Source organism: Enhydra lutris, unplaced genomic scaffold (assembly GCF_002288905.1).
Source record: "Enhydra lutris kenyoni isolate GAN:26980312 unplaced genomic scaffold, ASM228890v2 scaffoldscaffold43, whole genome shotgun sequence".
Lineage (NCBI taxonomy): Eukaryota > Metazoa > Chordata > Mammalia > Carnivora > Mustelidae > Enhydra > Enhydra lutris.
The window spans coordinates 13,462,816-13,488,583 of record NW_019154127.1 but is presented as its reverse complement, the minus strand read 5'-3'; the positions used below and the strand labels follow the sequence as shown (position 1 = coordinate 13,488,583).

Here is a 25,768-nt window from a genome sequence, read left to right as displayed (position 1 = left end):
CCTCCTGCTGGGGTCCTCCTGCTGGGGTCCTCCTGCTGGGGTCCTCCTGCGGGGTCCTCCTGCTGGGGTCCTCCTGCTGGGGTCCTCCTGCTGGGGTCCTCCTGCTGGGTCCTCCTGCTGGGTCCTCCTGCTGGGGTCCTCCTGCTGGGGTCCTCCTGCTGGGTCCTCCTGCTGGGGTCCTCCTGCTGGGGTCCTCCTGCTGGGGTCTTCCCGGAGCGCACGTGCTCCGCCTGCCGGTCCCGCCTGGGGCTTGTTCTCTTCCGTGGTTGTGGATTTCGTGCTCTAGGAACTTTCCCTGTGGCCCGGGTCCCCACGATTTGCTTCTGTCCAATGTTTTCAGATGTTACGTTTAAATTCTTGATCCATGTTGAGGCAAGTTTTGTTTAAGGTATAAATTTCGGTCAAGGATTTTTGTTTTCTGGGTTTTTTTTGGTCCAGTGGCTCTTGTGCTTGGTGGCAGAGATGCTGTTTCTTCCATGGACCTGCTCTCGGCCTCTGTGAGGGACCCGTCGGGCCTGTTCGCCTGGTGTGTTCTGGCTTCTCGCGTCCGGGAGCTGTTCTCCCGCCAGAGCCCTCTGGCCAGGTTACGGCGGGCACGTAGTGAGCCCCAGCGTTGGGTAAAGCGATTCTTCCCGTCGAACGTTCCTTTCCCCAGATTGTCTAGACAGGCCCTTGACTTCTCCACATACGTGCTGTAATAAGCTCCCCCGTGTCTGTAAACACTCGTGCTGGGATTTTGATGGGAATGGTGTCATGCCTGCAGGTGAGTGTAGGGAGAGCTGCGATCCTGTCTGTCGTGTTCTGCGTCCGTTGACAAAGCGCATCTCACCACTTCTGTGTGTTGTCTCTCATCTCTCTCATCAGTGGCCTGTAATTTTCCGCACACGGATCCTGTACACGTTTTTTTAGATTTTTACTGGAGGCTTTCATTTTCTTTCTTTTTTATTTTTTGGTTCCACAGAACGTTTTTATTTTTATTCAACTGTAAGCAAGTAGCAGAATTAATCCACCGTGCGGAAACTCCAGACTGGCTTTCCTTCCACCAGTGAAGAGCGGTCAGTTTAATGGTGGAGACCTGGGGCTTTCTCACCCAGCCCCATAGCTCGTCTAGACCACCGCGCAGAGCCACAAAGCGACTCTCCCTGTAGCTCCTTCCAGTACTCTCTTTAAAGGAACCAGAGACACTGACCCCCAGTAACCAGTCTCAGACAGAACATACTGGGGGCTGGCGCTGTCATGAAGACTGACCAGAAGACGCCATCAGGCACGATTCCAGACTCAGACTCGCAAAGGCAGCAGCAAGGAATCTGGTTTAAAAAAAAAAAAAATCTGGGGGCGCCTGGGTGGCTCAGTGGGTTAAAGCCTCTGCCTTCTGCTCAGGTCATGATCCCAGGGTCCTGGGATCGAGCCCCACATCGGGCTCTCTGCTCCTCAGGGAGCCTGCTTCCTCCCCTCTCTCTCTCTGCCTGCCTCTCTGCCTACTTGCGATTTCTCTCTCTCTGTCAAATAAATAAAATCTTTAAAAGAAAAAGAATAATTAAAAAAAATCTGTTTTTTTAAAACCTCCCTTAAAGAATCGTTGATGCTCTGCTCTATTCCCATAGACCTGATCTTCTCACCGAGTTGCTATTCTTATGTTGACAATTTTATGACCCCATCCTAGCACCAGCATGTCCTCCAAGACAGAGTTCAGATTTGATCAGAACATAAAGGTATGACTCTGTTGAATTACGAAGGACAGGCAGAAGGGAAGGTCAGCCTGAGCTCTGTCTGTGAGAATGGGAGCAGGGAAGGGGGGAAATCTATCGGCATCACCGAGCTCGAGATACCGCTTGGCGTCTCCAGGATGTTCCCTTCTCCGGGCTCCTTTCTGCCTCCAGACAGCTGCTCACGGAGCTGGACACGTCGTTGTCCTATTCAGCCCAGAACACGTGCTGGCCGCCAGGGGCCCAAGCTCATACTTTTTGTGGGAAGATGCCACTTCGAATTTACCACAGCGGTCTCTGGGTTGGCTGCTGAGAATGGCCTTGTCACACCTCAGCAGCCCACCATGCTCGTAAAGCAGCCAGACAGACGTAAAGGTGAAGGTATGGGAGGCCCAGATCCCATGTAATCAGAGAGAAACGTGCCACTGCTGATGTCATTGCCCTTCCTGTTGACCTCCAGAGAAGGGAGCCCTTGCCGGGGTTTGGGGTTCTTCCTGCTGGGAGCATCTGGGTCTGTCATGACCAAGGCCTGGATCAAGGCTATCCCATGCCATACTGGTGGGCTGGTTCTTAACCTGGGTGGGCGTCAGCACTTTGCCCAGCTCGTCCGACCTCTGCCCTGGTGTATTTGACCTGCAGTGCATGTCGTGGCCGCCTGTTGACTTCCTGCAGGGTCAGGGGCCCAGACTACTTGCTGAGGTCCACCAGCATCGTGGGGCCGACCTGGGCAGACAGCGCTGAGTCCTGGCAAGGCGTAGGCCTGTAGCACTGACTCAGAGCGGTCTGCAGACTGGCCATGGGGGGCATGGGACCAGCGGCTGGTAGGCATTTCGTTTTTCTTTTTTTTTCCCAAGATTTTATTTGTGGGGCACCTGAGTGGCTCAGTCGTTAAATATCTGCCTTCGGCTCAGGTCATGATCCCAGGGTCCTGGGATCGAGCCCCGCATCGGGCTCCCTGCTCAGCGGGAAGCCTGCTTCTCCCTCTCCCACTCCCCCTGCTTGTGTTCTCCCTCTCTCTGTCAAATACATAAATAAATAAAAATCTTTAAAAAAAGATTTTATTTGAGAGTGAGTGAGTGAGAGAGCACCAGCAGGGGAGCAGCAGGAAGAGGAAGAGCAGACTGCCCACGGAGCAGGGAGCCCGATGCGGGGCTCGATCCCAGGACCCTGGGATTATGACTTGAGCTGAAGGCAGACACTTAACTGACTGAGCCACCCAGGTACCTGGCATTTCATTTTCTTTGGAACAATTTTGAGTGGTGTTGTGTTTTAAATTTTAGTTTTCACTTTTTTGCTGTTAGCACACGGAAACGTGATTGCTTTTTGTGTGTTGATCTTATAGCTTGTGATCTGGCTGGACTCACTTATGAAGTCTGGGGTTTTTTAGATTCCTTGAGATTTTATATAGACAATCACGGCGTCTGCAGTTAGGGACAGTGCTGGTCCTTCTGCTGTCTCTGCCTTTTGTTTCTTCTGTGTTCTGCACTCTCTGGAACTTCTGCCACTGTGTTAAATCAGAGTGGCGGGAGCGGACAGCTTGCCTTGGTCCTGACCTTGGGGGAAGGCAGTCTCTCACCACTAAGTATGATTTCTAAAAAAATAGATCTTGGGTTTTTCTTTTTAAGTTTTTATTTAAATTCCAGGTAGTTACATACAGAGTTGTGTCCGTTTCAGATGAACAATATAGTGATTCAACACTTCGTACATCACCCAGTGCTCCTCAGGACAGGTGCCCCCGACTCCCCAGCCCTACTTCCCCCAGCCCCCGCCCACCTCCCTGCAGTTGCCATCAGTGAGTTCTCTGTAGTTGAGAATCTGTTTCTTGGTTTGCCCCTCTCTCCTTTTGTCCTCTTTGTCTGTTTGTTTGGTTTCTTACATTCTATGTATAAATGAGGTCGTCTGGTATTTGTCATAATAATCTCTAGTTCCATCCATGTCATTGCAAATGGTGAGATTTTGTTCTTTCTTTTTTCTTAAAGATTTTATTTATTTATCTGAGAGAAAGAGAAAGTGAGAGACAGAGGAGGAGCGGTGGGGGGGAGGGGCAGACAGGCAGAGGGAGAAGCAGACTCCCCGCTGAGCAGGGAGCCCCACGCAGGCCTCGATCCCAGGTCCCTGAGATCATGACCTGAGCTGAAGGCAGATGCTTAACTGACTGAGCCACCCAGGCACCCCGATTTTGTTCTCTTTTATGGCTGAGTAGTATTCCGTTGGTTCACAGCAAAATTGAGTGGAAAATACAGAGATTTCCCATGTATCTCCTGCGTCCATTCGCTTGTAGCCTTCCCCATTGTAGACAGAAATGCGATTGTAGCTGCAGTGTTTTGTAGATGCTTTTTATGAAGTTGAGGAAGTTCCCTTCTGTTGCTAGTTTGCTAAGCATTTTTATCACGAGCGGCTGCTGGATTTTGTCCGGTTCTCAGAACACTTCCATCCCACATCTGTTTATACTTCGTCCTCCATCCCTGGCTCCGCCCTAGGCAACCACAGACCCGCTGTCTCTATAGGTCTGCCTCTTCTGAATGTTTTGTAGAAGTACAGAAACATAACAGGCCGTCTTTTACGTCAGTGTAGTCTTTGGAAGTTCATTTACGTTAGCACGTGTCGGTTGTTCCTTTCTGCGGTACCGCATTTTCTCTATCTTTTCACCAGTTGATGACATTTACTTACTTCCGGTTTTTCCCTCTGATGGGTGATGCTGCTGTGAATTCATGTACACGTGTTCGTGGGGGCATATACTGTAATTGTTCTTGGGGGCTACCTGGGGGCGCAGCTGTTGGGCTGTACGGTGAGTGTGCGGCTCACTTCGTGAGGACCTGCCATACTGTCCGGCAGAGCGCGTGCGCTGTCCTGCGTCCTACCCGGCAACACGTGGAGGCCCTACTTTTCCATATTCTTGTGGACACTTGGTATTGCTGGTCCTTTGAGTTACAGCCGTTTTAGCGAGTGTGTAGTGGTGTCTCACTGTGGTCTTAATTTCCGTTGTCCTTGTGGTGAGTATCTTTTCACGTGTTTATTATTCATTCGTGTAGTTTTCGGACAAATGTCTGTTCACATCTTTTACCTTTTTAAATTACGTTTTTGTTATTGAAACAAACTTGACACACAATGTTACATGAGTTTCTGGTGTACAACTTTGGCCTATCTTTTTCCCAACCAACATCATCTTTTTTAAAAAATTTAAATTCAGTGTAGTTAACACACAGTGTGTTATTAGTCTCAGTGGTAGAGGTCAGTGATTCATCAGTGGCATAGAACACCCAGTGCTCACTCCATCACGTGCCCTCCTGAATGCCCGTCCCCTGGTCTCCCCATCCCCCCACCCCTTCCCCTCCAACGACCCTGTTTGTTCCCTATGGCTAAGAGTTTCTTGCAGCACCTGGGTGGCTCAGTCAGTGAAGTGTCTGCCTTCGGCTCAGTTCATGATCCCAGAGTTCTGGGAACAAGTCCCACCTTAGGCTCCTGGCTCAGTGGGGAGCCTGCTTCTCCCTCTGCCTCTGCCCCTCCCCTCTGCTTGTGCTCTCTCTTCTCTCACACTATCTCTCAAAATAAATAAATAAAATATTTTTTTAAAAAGGGAAATAATTTAGTTTATTGCTTGCCTTTTTACTTTCTTGATGGTGTCTTTTGAAGAGTAAAAGTTTTAAATTTTGATGTTCAGTTTTTTTAATGGATTATGATTTTGTTATGACAGCTAAGAAATTTGCCTAACCTAGGGCCAGAGACATTTTTTCCTAGTGATTTTACATTTAGGTCTTTCTTTTGAGTAAGAGTTAATTTTGAGTTAATATTATTTTTTTTTTTTTGAGTTTTGAGTTAATATTATTATTATTTTGGGTTGCCTGGGTGGCTCAGTGGGTTAAGCCTCTGTCTTCGGCTCAGGTCATGATCCCAGGGTCCTGGGATCGAGTCCCACATCAGGCTCTCTGCTCAGCAGGGAGCCTGCTTCCCCCCTCTCTCTCTGCCTGCCTTTCTGCCTACTTGTGATCTCTGTCGAATAAATAAACTCTTTTAAAAAATACATATATATTATTATTATTTTATATATGAATACTGATCTAGTTGTTTTAGCATCAATTTGTTTAATAGATTATACTTTTTCCATTGAATTGCCTTGGTACTTCTGCTAAAATCAGTTGTCATAAATCTTAATGTTTCATTGATCTATATGTTTATGCTTATGCTAGTACCACACTGGTTTGATTTCTGTAGCTTTATAATAAGTTTTTGTTTTTGTTTTTGAAATCAGGCAGTGTTAGTTCTCTTTAACATTGTTTTTCTTTTTCAAGCTTTTTTTTTTTTGCATTTCCATATGCATTTTAGAATAGATAATCTCTTTGAACAAAGAAGCCTGCTGAAATTGTGGCAGGGATTTGATAGACATTGAATCTGTAGGTCAGTTTGGGGAGATTATCGTCTTACCAATATTAGTCTTCCAGTCCATGAACATGGTATGTCTTTCCATTGATTGATCTTCTGTACTTTTTCTTGGTGATGCTTTGTAGTTTTTAATATACAGGACTTAAACTGCTTTTCTTAAGTTTATTCCTTTTTCTTCTTTTTGATGTTATTGTGAATGGAATTACTCTTGTTGAGTTCTTCTTGATATTCTTGTACTAAATGTGCAGCCCTGTGCCAGGGCATATGTGCCTGTAACCACCACATGTGACTGTGGTGCAGACCATCCTGTCTGGTCATTCTCAGCAGTTACTGTGTGATCTTGTCAAAGGGCATCATAACCAGACTAATTGGAATACGGACTGCTTCAACTATGAGAAAAGCTAGATTTCGGAAAGGGAGTGCTTATGTAGGTTTGCACATGTCCCCCTGACTTCTGTGGGTTCAGCTACAGACCCCTGAGGAACACATCTAGGAATCCAGACTAGTTATTAGGATGAAACCAGAGTTTGTAATCACCTAAGGCAGTATTAGCGTGTTTCGTTGGTTCAGTGACCATCTTTTCTACTACAATGAGTGTGAATATAGGTCTGAATGTGTATGGTCCTCTGCATACCAAATACCTCTTCCCCAGGGAGATGTGAATGGACCTCCCTCAGTCCAGCTGTGAAGGCAACAGAGTTTGATTTGTGGCCCATTGCTTCCTTTTCTTCCCTGCTAACTGACCTGCACTCATCTCTCTAAAAGAAAAACCTAAAACATCTAAAATACTTAAGTGGGTACTTCCCAACTTTAAAAAAAAGATTTATTTGAGAGAGAGCATGTGTGCATGCAAATGGGAGGAGGGGCAGAGGGAGAGGGAAGCAGACCGTGGAGCCTGACATGGGGCTGGATCCCACCACTCTGAGAGCGGAACCTGAGCTGAAATCAAGAGTTGGATGCTCAACAGACCGAGCCACCAGTTTCTATATTTCTTGAGTTTAAGGGAACACTCTCGCCTTTTGAGGGAACTTCAGGTAACAGCAACAGTGCAACCAGTGGTGGAGGCTGGGGAGGCCAGGAAGCCCCATACGAGCCCAGAAGTGTTGGAACGAGTCTAGGAGTGTTTGTAAGGTCTAAGGGCACATCAGGAGGACGGTTCACTGTTAGCAGCCCTGGCTGAGGTTTGCCAGCTGGCCTTCATGTTCCCGTCACACTGGCACCAGCATGCCTGGGCGGCCCTCCTTCCCACTTCTCCCTGTCTCTGCCCCAAATGTCCTAGCCGGGCTTAGCTGTGTCATCTGCTGTCTTTCCACTCGAGTGAGCCGTCTGGAGGGGGCAGGCCCTTCTGCTAGAAACGGTGCTCTGTGGATTGCCGCATTCAGTCGTTACTTGGTTCAGGTGCCCGCATTGGCGTCGACTCTTGGTGCCTCACGTTTTGTCTTAGTTGAAGCTGGGCTCAAGTCTTTGGTGAAACTTCCAAGCTCTAATGCAGCAGTACATTCTTTTTTTAAGAGTGTTATTTTTCCTCCGAACTTTTGAAAAATATGGATGGTGACTGTCTAAGGATTAGTTTTCATTTGCCAGCTGTTTTCTGTAATTCTGCATGCATTTTTAATTTTTTAATTTTAATTTTTTAAAGATTATTTATTTATTTGACACAGAGAGAGAGAGAGAGATCACAAGTAGGCAGAGAGGCAGGCAGAGGGGGTTAGCAGGCTCCCCGCGGAGCAGAGAGCCGGATGCGGGGCTCGATCCCAGGACTCTGAGACCATGACCTGAGCCGAAGGCAGAGGCCCAACCCACTGAGCCACCCAGGCGCCCCTGCATGCATTTTTTAAAAAAAAGTTTGAGAAACGCGGTAGAGGTATTTGAAGGTTGAATGCTGTTCGTTTGGCGGATCTTATTCTGTTCTGATTTTAGGAGAAACTCGCTCTTCGACAGCAGCTGAACGAAGCGAGGCAGCAGCTCCTGCAGCAGGCAGAGTACTGCACGGACATGGGGGCTGCGGCCTGCACCCTGCTGTGGGGCGTCTCCGGCAGCGAGGACGTGGTCAAGGCCATTCTGGGAGGAGTAAGCGTGCCCCTGCACTCCCTGCATATCGCCCGTCAGCGTTGAGGGACCCCAGAGGGCGCTGTGTGTCCTACTAAGGCGCCCGCAGACGACGTCCGTGTCTTCCGGTCGTCCGTCCGGTAGCGTTGGCGCTGCGGTGTGCCGGGGCCCGTGAGAGCTGGGGCTCGGGCCGTGTAAGCTGAGCGACGTAAGCCCCTCCTCCCCAGACCGTGGCACTTCAGGATCGTTCCTTGACTTCTGCGTACCCTTTCCCGGGCTCACAGAGGTTGTCGTGTCCGCCCGATAACGCAGGTCACTTCCTGGTAACGCGGTATTTGATTTGTTGGCGGTTCCATGTTACGTAACATACGCATGTTAATAGCACTCTCTCTCTCTCTCAAGAAGCTTCCCTGAGGAAGAGAGATCTGACATGGGCTTTGACGAGCTGGAATCGGGGTCAAGGGCAGACACGGGGAGGGGAGGGGAGCGGCATCATCAGAGGCACAGGCGGAGCAGCCTGAAGTTAGATTTCCGGACGGTGCCTGGGTCACTGGACCCAGAGCGGGGTGGGGGGGGGTTAGCACGGTAGGGTCGGGGGCGGTAACGTCACAAAACGAGGACGGCATGTGATTTTGGGAAGGCCTCAGGTGCCAGGTTGCTGAATTTACCCAGTAGGTGGCACAACTGGACCCCCGAGGGTCTTGAGTAAGAGAGTGACGGGGCGAGAGACTTCGGGAAGATGGTGCGGACCTCGAGTGAGGTAGATAGGACCGGGCAGGCGTGGGAGCGAGGCGGGAAGACTTACTGGAACGCTGGCCCCGTGGCGCAGGCAGGGAAGGCAGGGCCGCCGCCTGCGGCTGTGCTCTAGGCGGACAGTGAGGTTGTGCACAGGGAACAGGTGCAGGAAGGTTTGACGGAGGCCTCGAGGAGGAGAAACGAGTTACGCGAGACTTTAGGCGCAGACGAATCGTATCTTAATATCTGTGGAGCTTTACTGGCTCAGCTGCCATAAAACCCGGCCTGCTGGGAGTGTGCAGGGCGCCAGCTTTACCTATTTCCAGACCTGTGCCGTCCCCACAACCCGGTCTCACTGCACTGTAGCAGCCCGTGGAACTGCCTTGTGTGGTTGGTGGGTGCGTCGGCCTTGAAGGTCTCCCTGAACCCCAGCGCCCCCGGGAGGCCCTTCAGCGGCTCGGGGTGCTGGGGGGGACCTGCGCTGAGTAACAGAGGTGCGAGGTGCCCGCCCACCTGCTCACCGCGCCGTCTCCCGACCTGCTGGCGCTTCTCTTAACATTCTGTTTGAAAAGCTCTTCTCCGGTGGCTGAAACCTGTGGTTTCCTGCCTGGACCCAACAAAGAACGTATTTTTCTCACATATTCCTAGTGGACTCGGGGTGAACCCACCCTGGTACTTCCACCGCTGCGCAAGTTTGCTCCGTTCCCTCCCGCGTATTTCATTTTGCTCTTTCCGTCTGCAGCGCTATTTTTCTACGGATTCCAAACTTCCTCATTTTAGCTCTTTTCCATATGGGAGCTTGTAACGAGGGAGTGGACTTTTAAGAACTGCTTCTGTCCTTCACACGGAGGCTTCCTGTTGTGCCCTTGTGTTTTGCACCAGTATTTGCGCAGGGGTGTGACCCTTTCCTTTCCACACTTTCAGGAAAAAACGCTCAAGTTTTTCAGCATCACTGCTCAGACCATGGAGAGTTTCGTGAAGTCTCTGGATGGGGATGTCAAGGAGCCGGACTCTGCTGAGAATCAGTTTGTGTGTGCTCTGGCTGGGGTCGTGACAAGTAAGTCGTCCTTCTGAGACACGGGGACCGCTAGCCGTGTGTCTGGGGTGGCGAATACGGCCCGGCTGTGTGGGCAGGAACGTGTCCCAGGAACATTTCAGTGTCCTGAGGTCCTGACCCCGCAGAACCCGGTCAGGTGGGTCTGGGGTCGCCACGCAGTGTGTGTGTTGTGGGGCACCGCCCAGGTGACGGGATGCCCTGCGGTCAGGAAGAAGACTGACCTGGGAAGCACAGGACGGGCCGGCGTGTTCTCTTCAGTTCTGTGCCTGGAAAGGAGTCAAAACAAAACCGTACCTTAGCTGCTTGTTATTTGGAATCACTTTATTAACATCTGGTTAAAGTAGAAGCCTTAAGCATAAGCGAGCTCTTGCTGTTGTTTTGGTCCAGTAATTAAAGGTTCCGAAAACCCCAATAGTCTCCCAACGAGTATAGTTACTGTAAGGTAGAGTTCTGTGGCAAACCTGCTGTAGGTGATAAAGCCGGATGACTAGATAATTAATAAACACTGCCTCAGTATAGCGGGAAGTGATAGGTAGTAGTGAGTATCACTGTTCTGAACTCAGTGAAACGGATCTGTTGCTGCGACTGTCAGATTTACTCTCGGTATTTTCACTCTGTTCTGTCGCTCTTTCCTCTCTGCCCCAGCCTATGCTGCTCTTAGGGCAATTCTCTGCAATGAAAGAGAGACGAAATCTTATTTTTCCTCATGGCATTATCCCTCATCTCCTGAAATCCGAATGAGATAGATCCTGTGTAGACATTTTCTTCATAATCCCTTAAAAATTGGTGATGTAAAAAAAATTGATAACACGGCTTTGAGGTGGATATAGAGACTCCAACGGTGTCTGGGCCAGTCCTGATTCAGCCCAGCCCTTTTCCAGGCTCTCATGGCACCTTCAGAAGGAGGGAGCTTGCGTTGCTCCACTTTTTAAATTGCTTTAAGGTATTTTTAAAAAAAAAATAGTTTATTTATTTATTTGACAGAGAGAGAGAGAGAGAACGAGTGCACAATCAGGGGGAGTGGCAGGCAGAGGGAGAAGGAGAAGCAGGCTCCCCGCAGAGCAGGGGGAGTCCAATGTGGGAGTCAAGCCCAGAACCCTGGGATCATGACCTGAGCTGAAAGCAGCTGCTTAACCAACGGAGCCACCCAGGCGCCCTGTTTTGAGGTCTTTTTTTAAACAGAAGGCAGACTTGGCGATTGGATTCTCTGCTGTTTGCTGGGACCCCAAAGCCCTGTGATGAATGTAATTTGTCATTCTGCTAAGTTGTGAGTCCGAGCTGCTGGAATTGCTGGCTGGTGTGTGGGGCTGAGGTGGCTGGCCAGCAGGTGAAGCAGCCTTGTTGCCCAACATACGAACTCAGTTTGACCTTGTTTATTTGGACTCGGAGGGGCTCACAGGGGAACTCACAAAGAGTTGGGAGTACCCACTTCTATGTTGTGAATTTCACTGGAAGATGACTTCATTAGAGTCCTGCTTCACAGAGACCGTGGGGGCTTATGCATCTCTCATACCAACACTGTCCTCTGGGGAGCAGGCAGTGCAGTAGCCTTGGCTCAGCTGTCACATAGATCCTCTGCTTTCTAAAACAAGGGGTCTTCAAAAACATCTACATGTGCTTGTTATTTTTTTTTTTAAGATTTTATTTATTTATTTGACAGACGGAGATCACAAGTAGGCAGAGAGGCAGGGAGAGAGAGAGGAGGAAGCAGGCTCCCCGCCGAGCAGAGAGCCCGATGCGGGGCTCGATCCCAGGACCCTGGGATCATGACCTGAGCCGAAGGCAGAGGCTTTAACCCCCTGAGCCACCCAGGCGCCCCTGTGCTTGGTATTTTGATACGGATTGCCTTAAGTGTGTAGATTGCTTTGGGTAGTATAGACATATTAACAATATTTGTTCTTCCAATCCATGCACACGGGATGCCTTTCTATTTCTTCGTGTCGTCTTTAATTTCTTTCATCAGTGTTTCATGATTTTCAGAATACAGGTCTTTCACCTCTTTGGTTCAGTGTATTCCTAGGTGTCTTTTTTTTTTTTTTTTTTTTTAAGATTTTATGTATTCATTTGGGAGAGAGAGAGAGCAAGCACAAGCAGGGGGAGAGGCAGAGGGAGAGAGAGAAGCAGACTTCCTGCTGAGCTGGGAACCTGACTCAGGACTCTGTCCCAGGATCTGGAGATCATGACCTGAGCCAAAGGCAGATGCACTTAATGATCTGAGCCACCCAGGTGACCCTATTCCTAGGTGTCTTACTGTTTTTGGTACAGTTGTAAATGGGCTTGTTTTCTTAATTTCTCTTTCTGCTGCTTCATTATTGATGTATAGAAATGCAATAGATTTCTGTGCCTTGATTTTGTATTCTGAGACTTGGCTAAATTTGTTTATCAGTTCTAGCAGATTTTTGGTGGAGTCTTTCAGGTTTTCTGTATAGAGTGTCACAGCATTTTTCACAGAGCTTGAACAAACAATCCTGACGTTTGTGTGGAACCACAGAAGACCCCAAGCAGCCGAAGCAACCTTGGGGAAAAAAAACAAAGCTGGAGGCATCACAATTCTGACTTCAAATTATTTCAAAGCTGTAGTCATCAAAACAGTATGGTATTAAAAAAAAAAAAACCCAGCATGGTATTGGCACAGAATAGACATATAGCTCAATAGGACAGAATAGAAAACCCAGAAATGGACGCACAACTGTATGGTCAGTTAATCTTCGACAGAGTAGGAAAGAATGTCCACTTGGAAAAAAAAAAAACCCATCTCGTCAGCAAATGGTGTTGGGAAAACTGGACAGCAACATGCAAAAGAATGAAACTGGACCATTTCCTCATACCACACACAAAAATGATTTAAGAACTGGGGGCACCTGGGTGGCTCAGGGGGTTAAAGCCTCTGCCTTCGGCTCAGTTCATGATCTCAGAGTCCTGGGATCGAGCCCCGTGTTGGGCTCTCTGCTTGGCGGGGAGCCTGCTTCCCCTGCCCCCTCTCTGCCTGCCTCTCTGCCTACTTGTGATCTCTGTCTGATAAATGAATAAAATCTTTAAAAAAAATGATTTAAGAACGGAAAAGACCTAAATGTGAGACTTGAAATCATCAAAATCCTAGAGGAGAACACAGGCAGTAACCTCTTCGACATTGGCCAAAGCAACTTCTTTTTAGATATGTTTCTATGTATTTAAAAACAAAAGCAAAGTAAACCAAAAACAAAAGCAAAAGTAAACTGTTGGGACTTCATCAAATTAAAAAGCTTCCACACAGCAAAGGAAACAACCAACAAAACTAAAAGATATTTGCAGATAACAGAATGGGAGAAGATATTTGCAAATAACATATCTGACCAAGGGTTAGTATCTAACATATATAAAGAACAGATATAACTCAATGTCCAAAACACAAATAATCCAGTTGCAAATGGACAGAAGACATCAGAAGAATGACCTGTAGACACGTGAAAAGATGCTCAGTCGCACTCATCGTCAGAGAAATGCAGATCAAACCCACAATGAGATCCCACCCCACACCTGTTAGAATGGCTAGAATCAGCAATGCAAGAAACAACAGGTGCTGGCAAGGGTGTGGAGAGCAAGGAACCTTCTTCCACTGCTGGTGGGAATGTAAACTGGGGCAGCCACTCTGGAAAACAGTATGGACATACCTCCAAAAGTTAAAAGTAGAACTATTCTGCCATCTGGCAACTGTACTTCTAGGTATTTACCCAAAAGACAGGAGATCACTAATTTTAAAAGATATGTGCACACCTGTATTGGTAGCAGCATTATCTACAATAGGTAAATTATGGAGACAGATGAAGTGTCCATCGACTGATGAATGAAGAAAGAATAGGTAGTTTATATTCACAGTTAATCAGCCATAAAAAAAGAATAAAATCTTGCCATTTGCAATAAGATGGTTGGAGCTAGAGAGTATCCTGCTACGTGAAGTAAGTCAGAGAAAGACAAATACCCTATGATCTCACTCACATGTGGAATTGAAGAAACAAATGAGCAGAGGGGGAAAAGAGAGAGAGAAACCAAGAAAGAGACTCTTCACTCTAGAGAACAAACTGGTGGTCACCGGAGGGGAGGTGGGCGGGGGCTGGGGGAAGTAGGGGATGGGGAGTCGGGGGCCACCTGTCCTGATGAGCACTGGGTGATGTACGGAAGTGTTCAATCACTATACTGTACCCCAGAAACTAATATTATACTATGTAACTACCTGGAATTGAAAGAAAAACTTAGAAAAAATTAAAATTTACAGACAGTAAACGCACCCATGTCACGGACATAAGAGCACCTGAGGCTTGATAGCAGAGACTCTTGTGTCCGTGACAGTCGCCTCTCCATGTTTCCGCTTCTCCTTGTCCTCCCACGTACTCGCATTACCACAGGCAAGCAGTGTGGGAGAGAAGGCGGGCTGGGAGGTGAGGCCCAGTGGCCATTTCAGCTTCTGCCTCTGACCAACCCCGTGTTTTTGTGTCTGTGAACCCTCGGTTTCGTCTTCTGAGGGGAGTGTCAGACCCCACCTGGTGACTGAGGTCTGTGCTAACCCTGGGCTTGAGTGGTTGTGCCTGTGCCTAGATGCCTCACTTTTCTAGATGCCTGGAGCATCACTTTTCAACCTCAGCACTAGAATCTTCCGTTGTGGGGCCTTCCTTTGTGTTATAGGAAGTCATTAACATGCCTAGACTCTACCCTTAGAGAGGCCACAGTTACCCCCGAAGTGTGACAATCAAAAACGCCTCCAGATATCCCCAAGTGTCTCCTCAGGGCAAAATCAGCTTTCTGTGTCACTTTGAGAACCACTGCCCTAGGTCATGACCTTAACCTTTCATGTACATAGACAGATTTAATTAATTACCTCATTAATTAAATTAACTAATTACCTCTCACATCTGGGGTGTGAGAGGTAATTATTGAAAGGTATTTTAGGGTCATCGAAGGGCTTTTTTGTTTCTGTGTTCCATGGGCCTGGTTCTGACATGCTGGATTTAGTCCGGTCGCACAGAGGTCTTGCAAAATCAGGGGAACTAGGAATGTATTATCTACAATATCCGGTTCATCATAGATATTTTCTTAGTTGTCATTCAGCGGTTGGTCTTGGATAATGTCAGATATCTTGTACTCCTCCCTTCGATAAGAGCTTTCCTTCAGCTGACATTGTATGGCCTAGCTAATGAACTGTGTTGTTGGACTGGACTGTTTCCTTAGGCACTCACATCCCTCTTCATCTTGCTCAGTAAGGAAACAGTTATAGTCAACCTTGGAGCTTTCTGGATTAACGGGAGGGAGGAGGCAGTTGATGTGCATGTTGGATCAGAGGGATCCCGACAAAGACTGTCCGAGTATCCTTCAGATCTGGGGTTATGATCCGAGAGGAGTAGTGTGGAACTCAGCGAGTCCCTGCGGATGTCGCTTTCTGGATGAACTGTTGGTTTTCCAGGTGAAGGCAAGTAAGTTGGCCGACTTTATAGAATGGGATGGTAAAGGAACCCGAGCATTGATCTGCTCCAGCGGGAGGGTGGGTGGCATGTGGTTAGGCAGCACAGCAAAGTGGGATATAATTATTTTGTTACACGTCCGCAGATCTTGGGCGAGTGCATGTCCTTGACCATTAGGCTTTTTAAAAGCAGGTGACACTAGGTGATTGCAAGGACTAGTACAAGGAATGACCAGTCCTTTTTCTTCGAAGCTGGTCGCCGTTGGCCTGTGGCCTTCCGAGGCTTCCGCTGGAGGGCATTGAGGAAGTTTTGTAAAGATTTAGCGGAGCTCTTTTGGCTTTTGCTCTGGTGAGTGGATTCTGTCCATAGAATCTTTTCCCCGTAGAGATTTTGGGGCGACAGTTCATTCTTGCTTATTTCTTGAATCACATACACAGTTTGGACAAACTAATATCCCGATCAGAAGCCGGATCACCCAAACTATGAGCAAAACTGCGTTCTGAGGCTACTTCCCAGTGGGACTGGGCACCCTCTCAGCTCCCAAGGGCTTTTCCATAAGTAGCGCACAGAGGCGCGCTTTCGCGGGGAGAGTGCCGCGGCCCCCGGCTCCCTCCCCTGCCCCGACAGCTGAATGACTGACTCATAGGAGCACCACAGCAAATGCGAAGAACAAAAACCAGACAATGAAACAAAGGTCACAATGTTAATGTTAGAGGAAACTTGCTTCTGTTTCTTTAAGAAAACGTGGTGCAGTGTTAGTTCTGCCGATGAGAGTTTTGTCAATGGAGACTTATCAAACACGAAAACTGTGTCTGTGTTGCTACTGTTGTTATTTTGAAAAGCTTCTCTGAGATATAATAATCTACTCTACAGTTTGCTGATTTAAAGTATGCACTTTGATGGCATCATGTGATTTGCCTCCATGTCCACGGTCCACTTCGAGTCCTTTTTGTCCCCCCTGAGAAGAAAGGAAGGAATCCCGCTAATGGCCGTCACTCCCTAGTACCGCCGTTCGCCAGGCTCCAGGTGACCACTGATCTGCTTTCTGTCTCTGGACTGGCCTGTTCCCGGCATTTACATGGTGTAATCACAGCGTATGGGGTCCTCTCTGCAGGGCTTCTCCCACTCAGCGTCGTGTTTTCGAGGCTTGTCCGCGTCGTTGCTGTGTATGACTGGGTTTCCGGTGTGTGGCCGAACCACACGTATTCCTTGTCCCTTATCCATCAACTGAAGGGTGTCTGGGTTGCTTCTACTTTGTTGTTATGAATAATGACGCTGTGAACGTCTGTGTCCATGTTTTGCTGTGGACGTGTGTTTGCATTTCTGTTGGGTGGGTAGTAGGGGTGGGATTCCCGGGGTCACATGATCATAGGGTTTTAGCCACTCGGGGGGCTTTCAGCCCATTTTCCAGGCCTACCAGCGATGCCCGAGGGCTGCAGTTGCTCCGCGCACTCGTCCGTGTTTTTAATTAACTTTCTGATCGTGGCCATCCTAGTGGGCGTGAAGTGGGATCTCACTGGCTTTCGTATGCATTTCCCTGCTGGCCGGAAATGTTGAACATCTTTTCACGTACTTGCTGGCCATCTGTATATCTTCCTTGCGGAAATGTTTATTCAACACTTTTGCCCATTTTGAAATTGAGTTATCTTTTTATTATTGATCTGTAAGAGTTTTCTGTATATTCCAGATACCAGTCCCTTATCAAACACGTGATTTATAAAATTTTTCTCTCATTCTGTCAGTTGCCTTATTACTTTCTTTTTTTTTTTTTTTTAAGATTTTATTTATTTATTTGACAGAAATCACAAGTAGGCAGAGAGGCAGGCAGAAAGAGAGAGGAGGAAGCAGGCTCCCCGCTGAGCAGAGAGCCCGATGCGGGGGCTCGATCCCAGGACACCAAGATCACCACCCGAGTTGAAGGCAGAGGCCCAACCATGGAACCACCCAGGTGCCCTGCCTTATTACTTTCTTGATAGTGTCCTTTGGAGTACAGAAGTTTTAAATTTTGATATCGAGTCTTTTTTTTCTTTAGTTGCTTGTATTTTCGGTGTCATATCTGAGAAACCATTGTCTGATCCAAGGTCATGAAGATTTATCCCAATGTTTTCTTCCAAGACTTTTTGGTTTTAGCTGGATATTTAGGACTTTGGTCCATTTTGAGTTAATTTTCACTTCCATTGGTTTGCATGTGAATATCCAGTTGTCCCAGCATCATTTATTAAAAAGATTATTCATTTGTCCTTTCTTCATTCAATTATTTTGATACCCTTCTTAAAAATCAGTTGAGGAAAATAAAACGAGGGTGTATTTCTGGATTCTCACGTCCATCATGGATCTGTTTGTCTGTCGTTATGCTAGTACCCCGTTGTTATTTCTATTGATGAAAATAAGATGAAGTTATTATAAAGCAAAAATATCAGACATAACACATCTCAACTCTTTGTATATATGTATTTTAAGATTTTTTTAAAAAGACTTTATTTATTTGAGAGAGAGACTATGAGAGAGAGAGAACACAGGCAGTGGGGAGGGGAGAGGGAGAGGAAGAAGCAGGCTTCCTGCCGAGCAGGGAGCCCGAAGCAGGGCTCGATCCCAGGACCCCGAGATCATGGCCTGAGCTGAAGGCAGATGGTGGCCCAAGATTTTTTTTAAGTCATCTCTGCACCCAAACTGGGGCTTGAACTCATGACCCTCAGAGGACAAGAGTCGCACCCTCTTCTGACTGAGCCAGCCAGGCGCCCCTCAGCTCTGTGTATTTTTATCAGCATGCGTAACTGACACCAGATTCACTTCTTAAATTACGTAATTCCTGTGGTAACTTAATAGAAATAATGGTAAATAATTTGACAGAAAAAATAAACCTAGTGAACCCAAGGGCATTTTGACAGAAAGTCCCGCGGGCATCCTCTGGTCTTGGAGCTGCGTAGTAGGCGTCCCGGACAGACCCGCGAGGGCTGGGGCTTCTGTGCAGGAGTTTGGTCACGGTCACGTTCCTCGGTCGCGTGCTCTTTAGTTACTGGTACGCCATGGGCTCGGGGGCTTACCGGACCCGCCGTGCGGGCCTTGGCTATTTTGTTGGGTGCTGTCGCCTGCTGAGGTGCGGTGTGTGGCTTGCTCTGTAGCGCTCTCTCCGGCGATAGCTCAGTGATGTCCCGTTCTCTGCGGCTTGTCACACGAGCCACCTGAAGCCTCAGGTCCTCACACGAGCCCAGCCGGTTACGTCCTCCGGGCTCGGCAGGGGTGATTCGCTGCTGCTCCGCAGTGTGTGGGGCCTTGGCTGGGGCGGCTCACAGCGCAGAGGGGTGGGGCTGTGGGGGGCTCGCAGGGGGCGGGGGCTCTCTCTCCCCTTTAGTCTCGGCTTCTCACGGTGCCTGCTGGCTATGGTCTCTGCGTCGGGCAGCCTCAGCACGGTTCGATTTCTTCCTTAGCGACTCTAGGCTTCCAGAGAAAGTGGCCAGAGACCAAGGTAGATGCCTTGAAAGTCACACGATGTTGGTTCTGCTGCGTTCGGCCAGTCACACGAGTCGCAGGGCAGGGACAACATCGGGTTTGTGCGGAGGCATGGTTTGTGGGCAAGTCATCTCCGGAGATGAAGGACGTGGCTAGATGGAGGTTTTTCTGTGGGGTTTCCAGGAGGTGGTCTACTATAGCTACAGGAAAAACACTTTCCTCTGAAAAACTGTCTTCAAATGACTTTCTATCAATTTTTGATGCCAAATGCTTGAAGGTTGCATTTCCTTGCAAATATTTCTTTACTAAAACTCGAGTGTGTCATATACTAGAAAATATGATGGTCAGGTTCACATGGAACAAAGAAGGCAAGTTCATGTCAGTGAAGGGTCCCGTCTTCAGCAAAGTTAGAGCTCTTGTGAAATTACATACCAGATAACACTGCACCATTTAGGAAGCAGAATTTGCTGGAAAGGCAAGCAGAAGTGGGGAAAAATCTGTTAGGGTTAAGAGACTTGACGATCACTCTCTTGATTCTTCTTTGTCCGGATAGACAAAAAGAAAGAGGAGCGTCCAGGATTGATGCCATGAGCTCATCTGGTAGCACAGATGAAATTCTGTGTTCGTCATCGAATTGGAGTCAATCAAAGGCAGAGCAAATAAGTGATGAAGTTCGTCCTCCATTCTTTTTTTAAATTTTTATTGTTTATTTTTTTTATCCTCCATTCTTGATAATTAACAGCAAGCTGAAAACAGAAGAAAAGCTCCTGAAACTAGTGAAGGATATCTGTGAGAATCACCTGAGACGCCGCGTTTACCTGTGGATTACTGGAAGCTGCCCGTCGGGGTCAGGGGGTGGCCAAGGCTGCCGCTGCCCTGCTTCTCTCCAAGTTTGGCCTGGTCGTCTGAGTTGGCAGTTTTAGTCACTGTGAATCATGCTTTATTGTTAGACCTAGCTAAAGAAAAGTCTCAGCAACACAGACACAAATAAATGCTGGGAGCGCTGATGTGGCCGGACGGGTGTTCGCTGGTATTGACAGAGCCAGCGGGAGCCGCGGCCTTGGAATTCCAGCGGGGGCCGGTGGGATTACCTGGTTTCATCAGGGCCTCTGGCCTGCAGAAACGTGATCCTTGCCGGCCCACAATAGGATGTAAAATTTAGAAAAGAGCATTTTCAGGATTAGTGGTCATACTCTTTTTTGATCTCATGATGTCAGTTTGCTACTGTGGTTCAAAGTCGTTAGGCTTTCACTCCCAGGGTTGAAATTGGCTTTCAGTGTGTTTGGTTTTGGTCCCAGATGGAGTCGTCCGCGTCCTCCTCCGTGTGAACCCTGCCCGCCCCGAGCTGTTGAATCCAGGCCCGGAGCGCGCTGCGGTCAGGTCGCAGACATACTTAGATCCCGAGCTCTGTTCCCCCGCCAGGCGTCTGCTAAGCATGGGGGACATTGCTCAGCGTCTTGGTGACTGTTGTGCGTGTCAGTTACTCTCTGGGCTGCCAGCTCCCCGGATGGCCCTGTTTGGTCGTATCTCGAGGGCTAGTCTGCATTTTCAGTAGGTCTGTTAGGAGACAAAGAACAAAAAACTCCGTCTCAGGCAGGCTTTCCAGGCTCTGAAGGAACAGTGATTTTGATGCTCCGTCTTATCTTTCTGTTGCAGATGTGGCTGCCATTGCGTGTGGTCGAGAATTCTTGGTTAACTCAAGCCGGGCTCTCTTGGACACCGTGCTGCAGCTTCTGGGGGACCTGAGGCCGGGACAGTGCACCAAACTCAAAGTGTACGGTGGACGGTATTAAAAAGCTCGTGTTTATTTACTTATTAGTTAGAATTTGCTGACTGGGCTTCTTTTGCAAGTAAACACAGGTAATTTGGCAACAGTTCCAAAAGAGCAGAAGAAACACATGACGTGGAGAATTAAGGGATGTGTTCTTTATTCACTGCTGTTTCAGAAAAATCCTAAGATGCGAAAAGAATATTCTCACCGTTAGAGCAGTCAGTGAGCCCCAGATGCTATTATGTGACGCTTCAGGGTTCTGTTAATTGCCCCACAGTGAGCTTGGAAGTGTTTGTGACAGCAGTGTCCCACCTCCAGGTATGAAAATCGGACTGGGTTTCTGCTGGGTAAAAACCTCGTGGTTCAAACAACACGTCCTTCTCAGTTCTGTAGGTCGGAGTCCAGTGGGGGAGCTTACCTGGGTCTCTGACGAGGGTCTCTGGCCAGAGTCGCGGTGTTGACTGGCCCTTTTCCAGAGGCTCCAGGCGGGTGGCTTGTAGGAACGTTCAGGTTGCCAGCGAATCCCATCCCTTGCCCTTGTAGGTCTGAGGCTCTTATTCCTTGCTGGCTGTCACATGTGGCTTTTCTAGCTTCTGGGCTCACTGAATTTCTGATCACACTACCACCCATCTCCAAGCTCACTGAATCCTTCCTATACGGGGAAGCTCTCGGACTTCCTCTTCTACCAGCCGGAGAGAATGCGGTGCTTTTGATGGGCTCATGGGTGTTAAGTTAGGGATCACACAATGAACTCCCTCTTGATGGGCTCCGAGTCCCTTGATGGGTCACGTCCGTTACATTTGCTGTCACTGTCTTCCAAAGAGCTTACCACAATCAGGGTGTTTTGCTCTGCGTCCAGCCCTGGGGACTAGGGCGGGAGATGTCTGGCCATTTTAGGCTTCTGCCCACCACACTGTTCATTCTGAGTGGCTGCTTTTCCTCCTTGGAACATGGTTTCTAGTAGCTTCTTTAAAGTCTCTGTCCTCTTGGCCTGGTGTCTCTTGGTTGTCTTTTCCCTTGTGAGTTGGGATTTTTCCCATTTCTTCATGTGCAGAGTCATTTTGGGTCGTACTGTGGACATTGGAATATGGGGATACCCCAGGTCTTGCTGAAACTGTGGAGAAAGCGTCGTTTTTGTTTGAGTGGGCCGTCAGCCCGGTTGGTTTACCGTCATAAGCTCTGACCAGCCTTTTGGGTCACTTCCTGCTTCGGAACCGCCCTCTGCTGCCACCTGTGCCTACCTGCCACCTGGCTCGTCGCCGGCCGCTTCCTCCCCAGGCTGGGACATGCTGCTTGTGACCGGACTGACGTGCGCAGCGCCTGGCGTGAGGCCAGGGCTTCTGAACAGCCTGGTGGGGCCGCCTGCCTGACTGCTGAACTTCCCGCCGCGGGCCGGGGACTGGGTTTCCCCTTCGCCTGGCCTGCTGGGGTTCTGCGCGCCCCGCCGCGTCCCGCACTTCCGCAGCGTCCAGGGCCGGGGAGGATTTCCTTCCACACAGCTGGGGTGACGCGGGGGCCCCCGCGCTCTGCAGAGCCCTTCCCTGGCACCCCTGCCCGAGTGGTGCCTGGTGCGTCCGTGCCGCCCCGGGCTCGGGGGCCGGAGGGCGAACTCGCTGGTGGTCGCTGCTCTCGGAATTCTGGACTTCCCGGTCTGGACTTCCCGCTCCGGTTTGCCTGTCTGGGGTTTCACGAGCCGCTCCGAGCTTTCTGTTCAGCATTCTTAGCTGCGCTCGGTGGAAGCGGAGCGTGGCTGTGGCTCCCGCCTTATCTGGGAGCAGATTCTCGAGTCTGTTCTGGTATTTTCTACCGACAGATACATGTCCGTGAGCAGTCTGCTACAGCACGGCGCGTGACTCCTGCAGTGCTGCGTGTGTGTTCACACGTGCGTCTGTGGCTCTAGTTAATTCCTTTCAAGTGTCCTGCACGGGAAAACGTGTAACGGTTGGATTGTCTTCTCCCTGACTGACGGGCACTGGGTTACTTTCAGGCTTTACCGCTCACGCGGAGCAGCGTGGGGAGCACCTGTGGCAAACTCCCCCTTGCCCGCCCGTGCGAGCGCCGCTCCAGGAGCCGGACGCGGAGAGCGGCGTCTGGCAGGGAAGCAGCGCACGCTCCCCGGTGTGGCGGCGCCACGTGGCCACCAGAGCCCGCACCTCCCCCGACAGCAGCGGCGTTCCGGGGCCCCCGGCCCTCCTCAGTGCTTCGTTCTCTGTTCCCCTCTTGGAAAGACTGTTCTCTGGATCCGCCTGCCTGTCTCTGGGTGGATGTTACCAGCGAGGGGCAGGTCTGCAACAGTTTTGTTCCTGTGAATTACCTGTTCGCGTCTGTTGCCTCTTTTCCGTCGGGCTGTATCTCTCCCGACGGCGGCGGTTTCGTGCGCGCTCGGATACTGCACATTGTCTCTCCTGCGCTGTGGTCTGCGCGAGCTCAGGGCTTCCGAGGCTAGGCTTTGTGTGGGGCCGCGTCTCTCCCGGTCCCTGCGGTGCCGGCGCGCGGAGCCCGTGCTTGCTTCCTCCGCAGCCCTTGTCCTGCCTCGGGCGACGCGCAGACTCGCGTCCGGAGACGTTTGCTTGCTTGCTTGGCTCTTTTCCATCCGCCGCGGAGCAGAGCCCACCTGTGGACTGTTCGCCTCAAACCCCACTTGGGACCTCGGCATTCGCCATCCCGAAGTGGCTGTCCTGCTGTCACGGTCTCTGGCCGCCTCCGGATCTGTAGGCCGCTTGGCCGCGTTTTCCTTCCCTGCTCACGCCTGACCTGGGTCCTCTGGAGCCAGGACGTTTCTGGCCCTGCAAGTCCGCTTCTCTTTTTGGCCTCTCGCTCTCCCGACCGTAACTTGGCTCTTCCCTTTTCATCTCTGTGAGCAAAGGCTGCTCATTTTCAGCAGTTTGGTGCCTCAGACCCAGAGATAGGGAATTTTAAAAAAAGACTTACATTTTTTAGAGCAGTTTTAGTTTCACAACAAAATTTAGAGGAAGATACAGAGATTTTCCATATTCCCTCTGGTCCCCCCCCACATGGTCATTCCCACCATCAGCATCGCTCACCAGAATTTTTTTTGCCAACAGTGAGCCTACACTGACACGTCATAATCTCATAATCGCCCGAAGACTGTAGTTTACCTGCATTAACTCTTAGTGTGTACACTTGGTCTGCTTGGACCTCTGTGTTATGACATAACGTTCATCAGGGCAACAACATACAGTGTTTCCACTGCCCTAGGAATCTGTCGTGTTCTACTGGTTCCTCTTTCCTCCCCCACCACCCCTGGCAACCCCTGACCCGTCACCGGCCCCACCACTGTGCCTTCGCCAGTGAGTCCTGTCGCTGGGATCACACGGGATGCAGCCTTCTCAGACCGGCTCCTGTCACTCCTGTCACGGCCCGTCCGTGTCTTCCCATGGCTTTGAGTTTTAAGAGTTCTTTGTGTATTTTGGATGACTTTCCTCTATCACATGTGTCTTCTGCAAATATTTTCTCTCTGTCCGTGGGTTGTCGTCTTACTTTCCTGGCACGGTCTTTCATGGAACACAAGTTTTTAATTTTGATGACGTCCAGCTTATCAGTGACTTCGTTCACGGAGCTCGGTGTTGTGTCTACAAAACAGGCGTCACTGTATGGGGCGCAGACGTTCTCTGACGTTATTCCCTGGTAGCTTTACAGTTTTGCATTTTATGTTGGGGTCTGTGACGCAGGTTGACATAGTTCTGTGGCGCACGTAAGATTGGCGTCTGGGCTCATTTTCGCACGCACGGACGTCCAGTTGTTCCAGTGCCACTTGTTGAAGAGACCATCTTCGCTTCCTTGCGTTGCCTTCGTTTGCTTGTCCGGCGTCCGCTGGCTGTGTTTGTGCGGGTCTGTGAGCTCTGTTCTGTTCCATTCGTCTCTGTCTTTTCTGTCACCAGTACCACACCGTTTCGACCCCTGTAGCTTCATGGTGAGGCTTGAAGCCAGGTAGGGTTGGTCCTCCAACCTGTTCTTCCGTGCCCTGTCGGTTCTTCCGGCCCTCTGCCTCTGCACAGAACCTTACAGTCGGTTTGCTAAGCCCCAGAGTAACCTGCTGGGATTTCAACTGGGATCCATGCGTCTGCCGACCAAGTTGGGGAGAGCAGACGTCTTGACAATGTGGAGTCTTCCTGTCCATGAAAATGGAATCAATCTACCCATTTTTTTCTTTTTCTTTTCTTTTCTCACTTCCCTTCCCTTTTTCTTCCTTTCTTTCTTTAAGATTTATTTATTTGAGTGAGAAAGAGAGGAGGGACAGAGGGAGAGGGAGAGAAAAACTCCAGCAGACTCCTTACTGAGCCCAGAGCCTGATGTGGGGTTGGATCTCACGACCCTGAGATCATGACCTGAGCTAACACCAAGGGTTGAACGCTTAACCAGCTGTGCCACTCCGAGGCCCCAGTCTGTCTTTCTTCCTTCCCTTCCCTCCCATCTGCCTTTCTTTCTATTTTCCATTTACTTAGTTATTTGCTTCATCAGAGTTTTCTGGTTTTTTCATACAGGTCTTATACATATCTTGTTAGATATATGCCCGAGTACTTAATTTTTAGGAGGTGCTAAGGTGAGTGGTATTGCATTTTTTTTTTAAAGATTTTATTTATTTATTTGACAGAGATCACAAGTAGACAGAGAGGCAGGCAGAGAGAGAGGTGGAGGCAGGCTCCCTGCCGAGCAGAGAGCCCGATGCAGGGCTCGATCCCAGGACCCTGGGATCATGACCTGAGCTGAAGGCAGCAGCTTAAACCACTGAGCCACCCAGGCGCCCCGTGGTATTGCATTTTTAATTTCAATTCTACAGGTACATTGTTGGTATATGGGAAACCATTTGACTTTTGTATGGTTGCCTGGTATCCTGAAACCTTACTATAATCTTACTGGTTCTAGGAGGGTTTTTTGGTTGATTCTTTTAGATTGTCTGCATAGACGATTATGTCATCTGTGGACAAAGACAGTTTGATTTCTTTCTTCCCAACCTGTATACTTTTTTTTTTTTTAAGATTTATTTATTAGAGAGAGAGAATGCATGTGTGTGTGTAAGTGCAGGGGAGGGGCAGAGGGAGAGGGAAAGAAGCAGACTCCTTGCTGAGCCCCCCATGCAGGGTTCAATCTCATGACCCTGAGATCATGACTTGAGCCGAAACTAAGAGTTGGAGGCTTAGCCGGCTGAGCCACCCAGGCTCCCCAA

General features: G+C 49.3%; 1 protein-coding gene and 1 pseudogene across 2 annotated transcripts in view; one reads left to right on the top strand and one right to left on the bottom strand.

Moving 5' to 3' along the window:
• LOC111155746 (heat shock transcription factor 2 binding protein) overlaps positions 1 to 25,768 on the top strand; it is a 101,794-nt gene that overhangs the window by 20,132 nt on the left and 55,894 nt on the right. Inside the window, exons 4-6 of one of the 2 annotated variants that reach the window (XM_022516126.1) lie at positions 8,007 to 8,156; positions 9,795 to 9,927; positions 20,466 to 20,583. In XM_022516126.1, the coding sequence (XP_022371834.1) occupies positions 8,007 to 8,156; positions 9,795 to 9,927; positions 20,466 to 20,583 (401 nt within the window). Of the gene's footprint in view, positions 1 to 8,006; positions 8,157 to 9,794; positions 9,928 to 20,465; positions 20,596 to 25,768 lie in introns of both variants that reach the window. The other variant, XM_022516125.1, reaches the window with a different exon arrangement.
• On the bottom strand, positions 1,889 to 2,417 carry LOC111155818 (annotated as a pseudogene).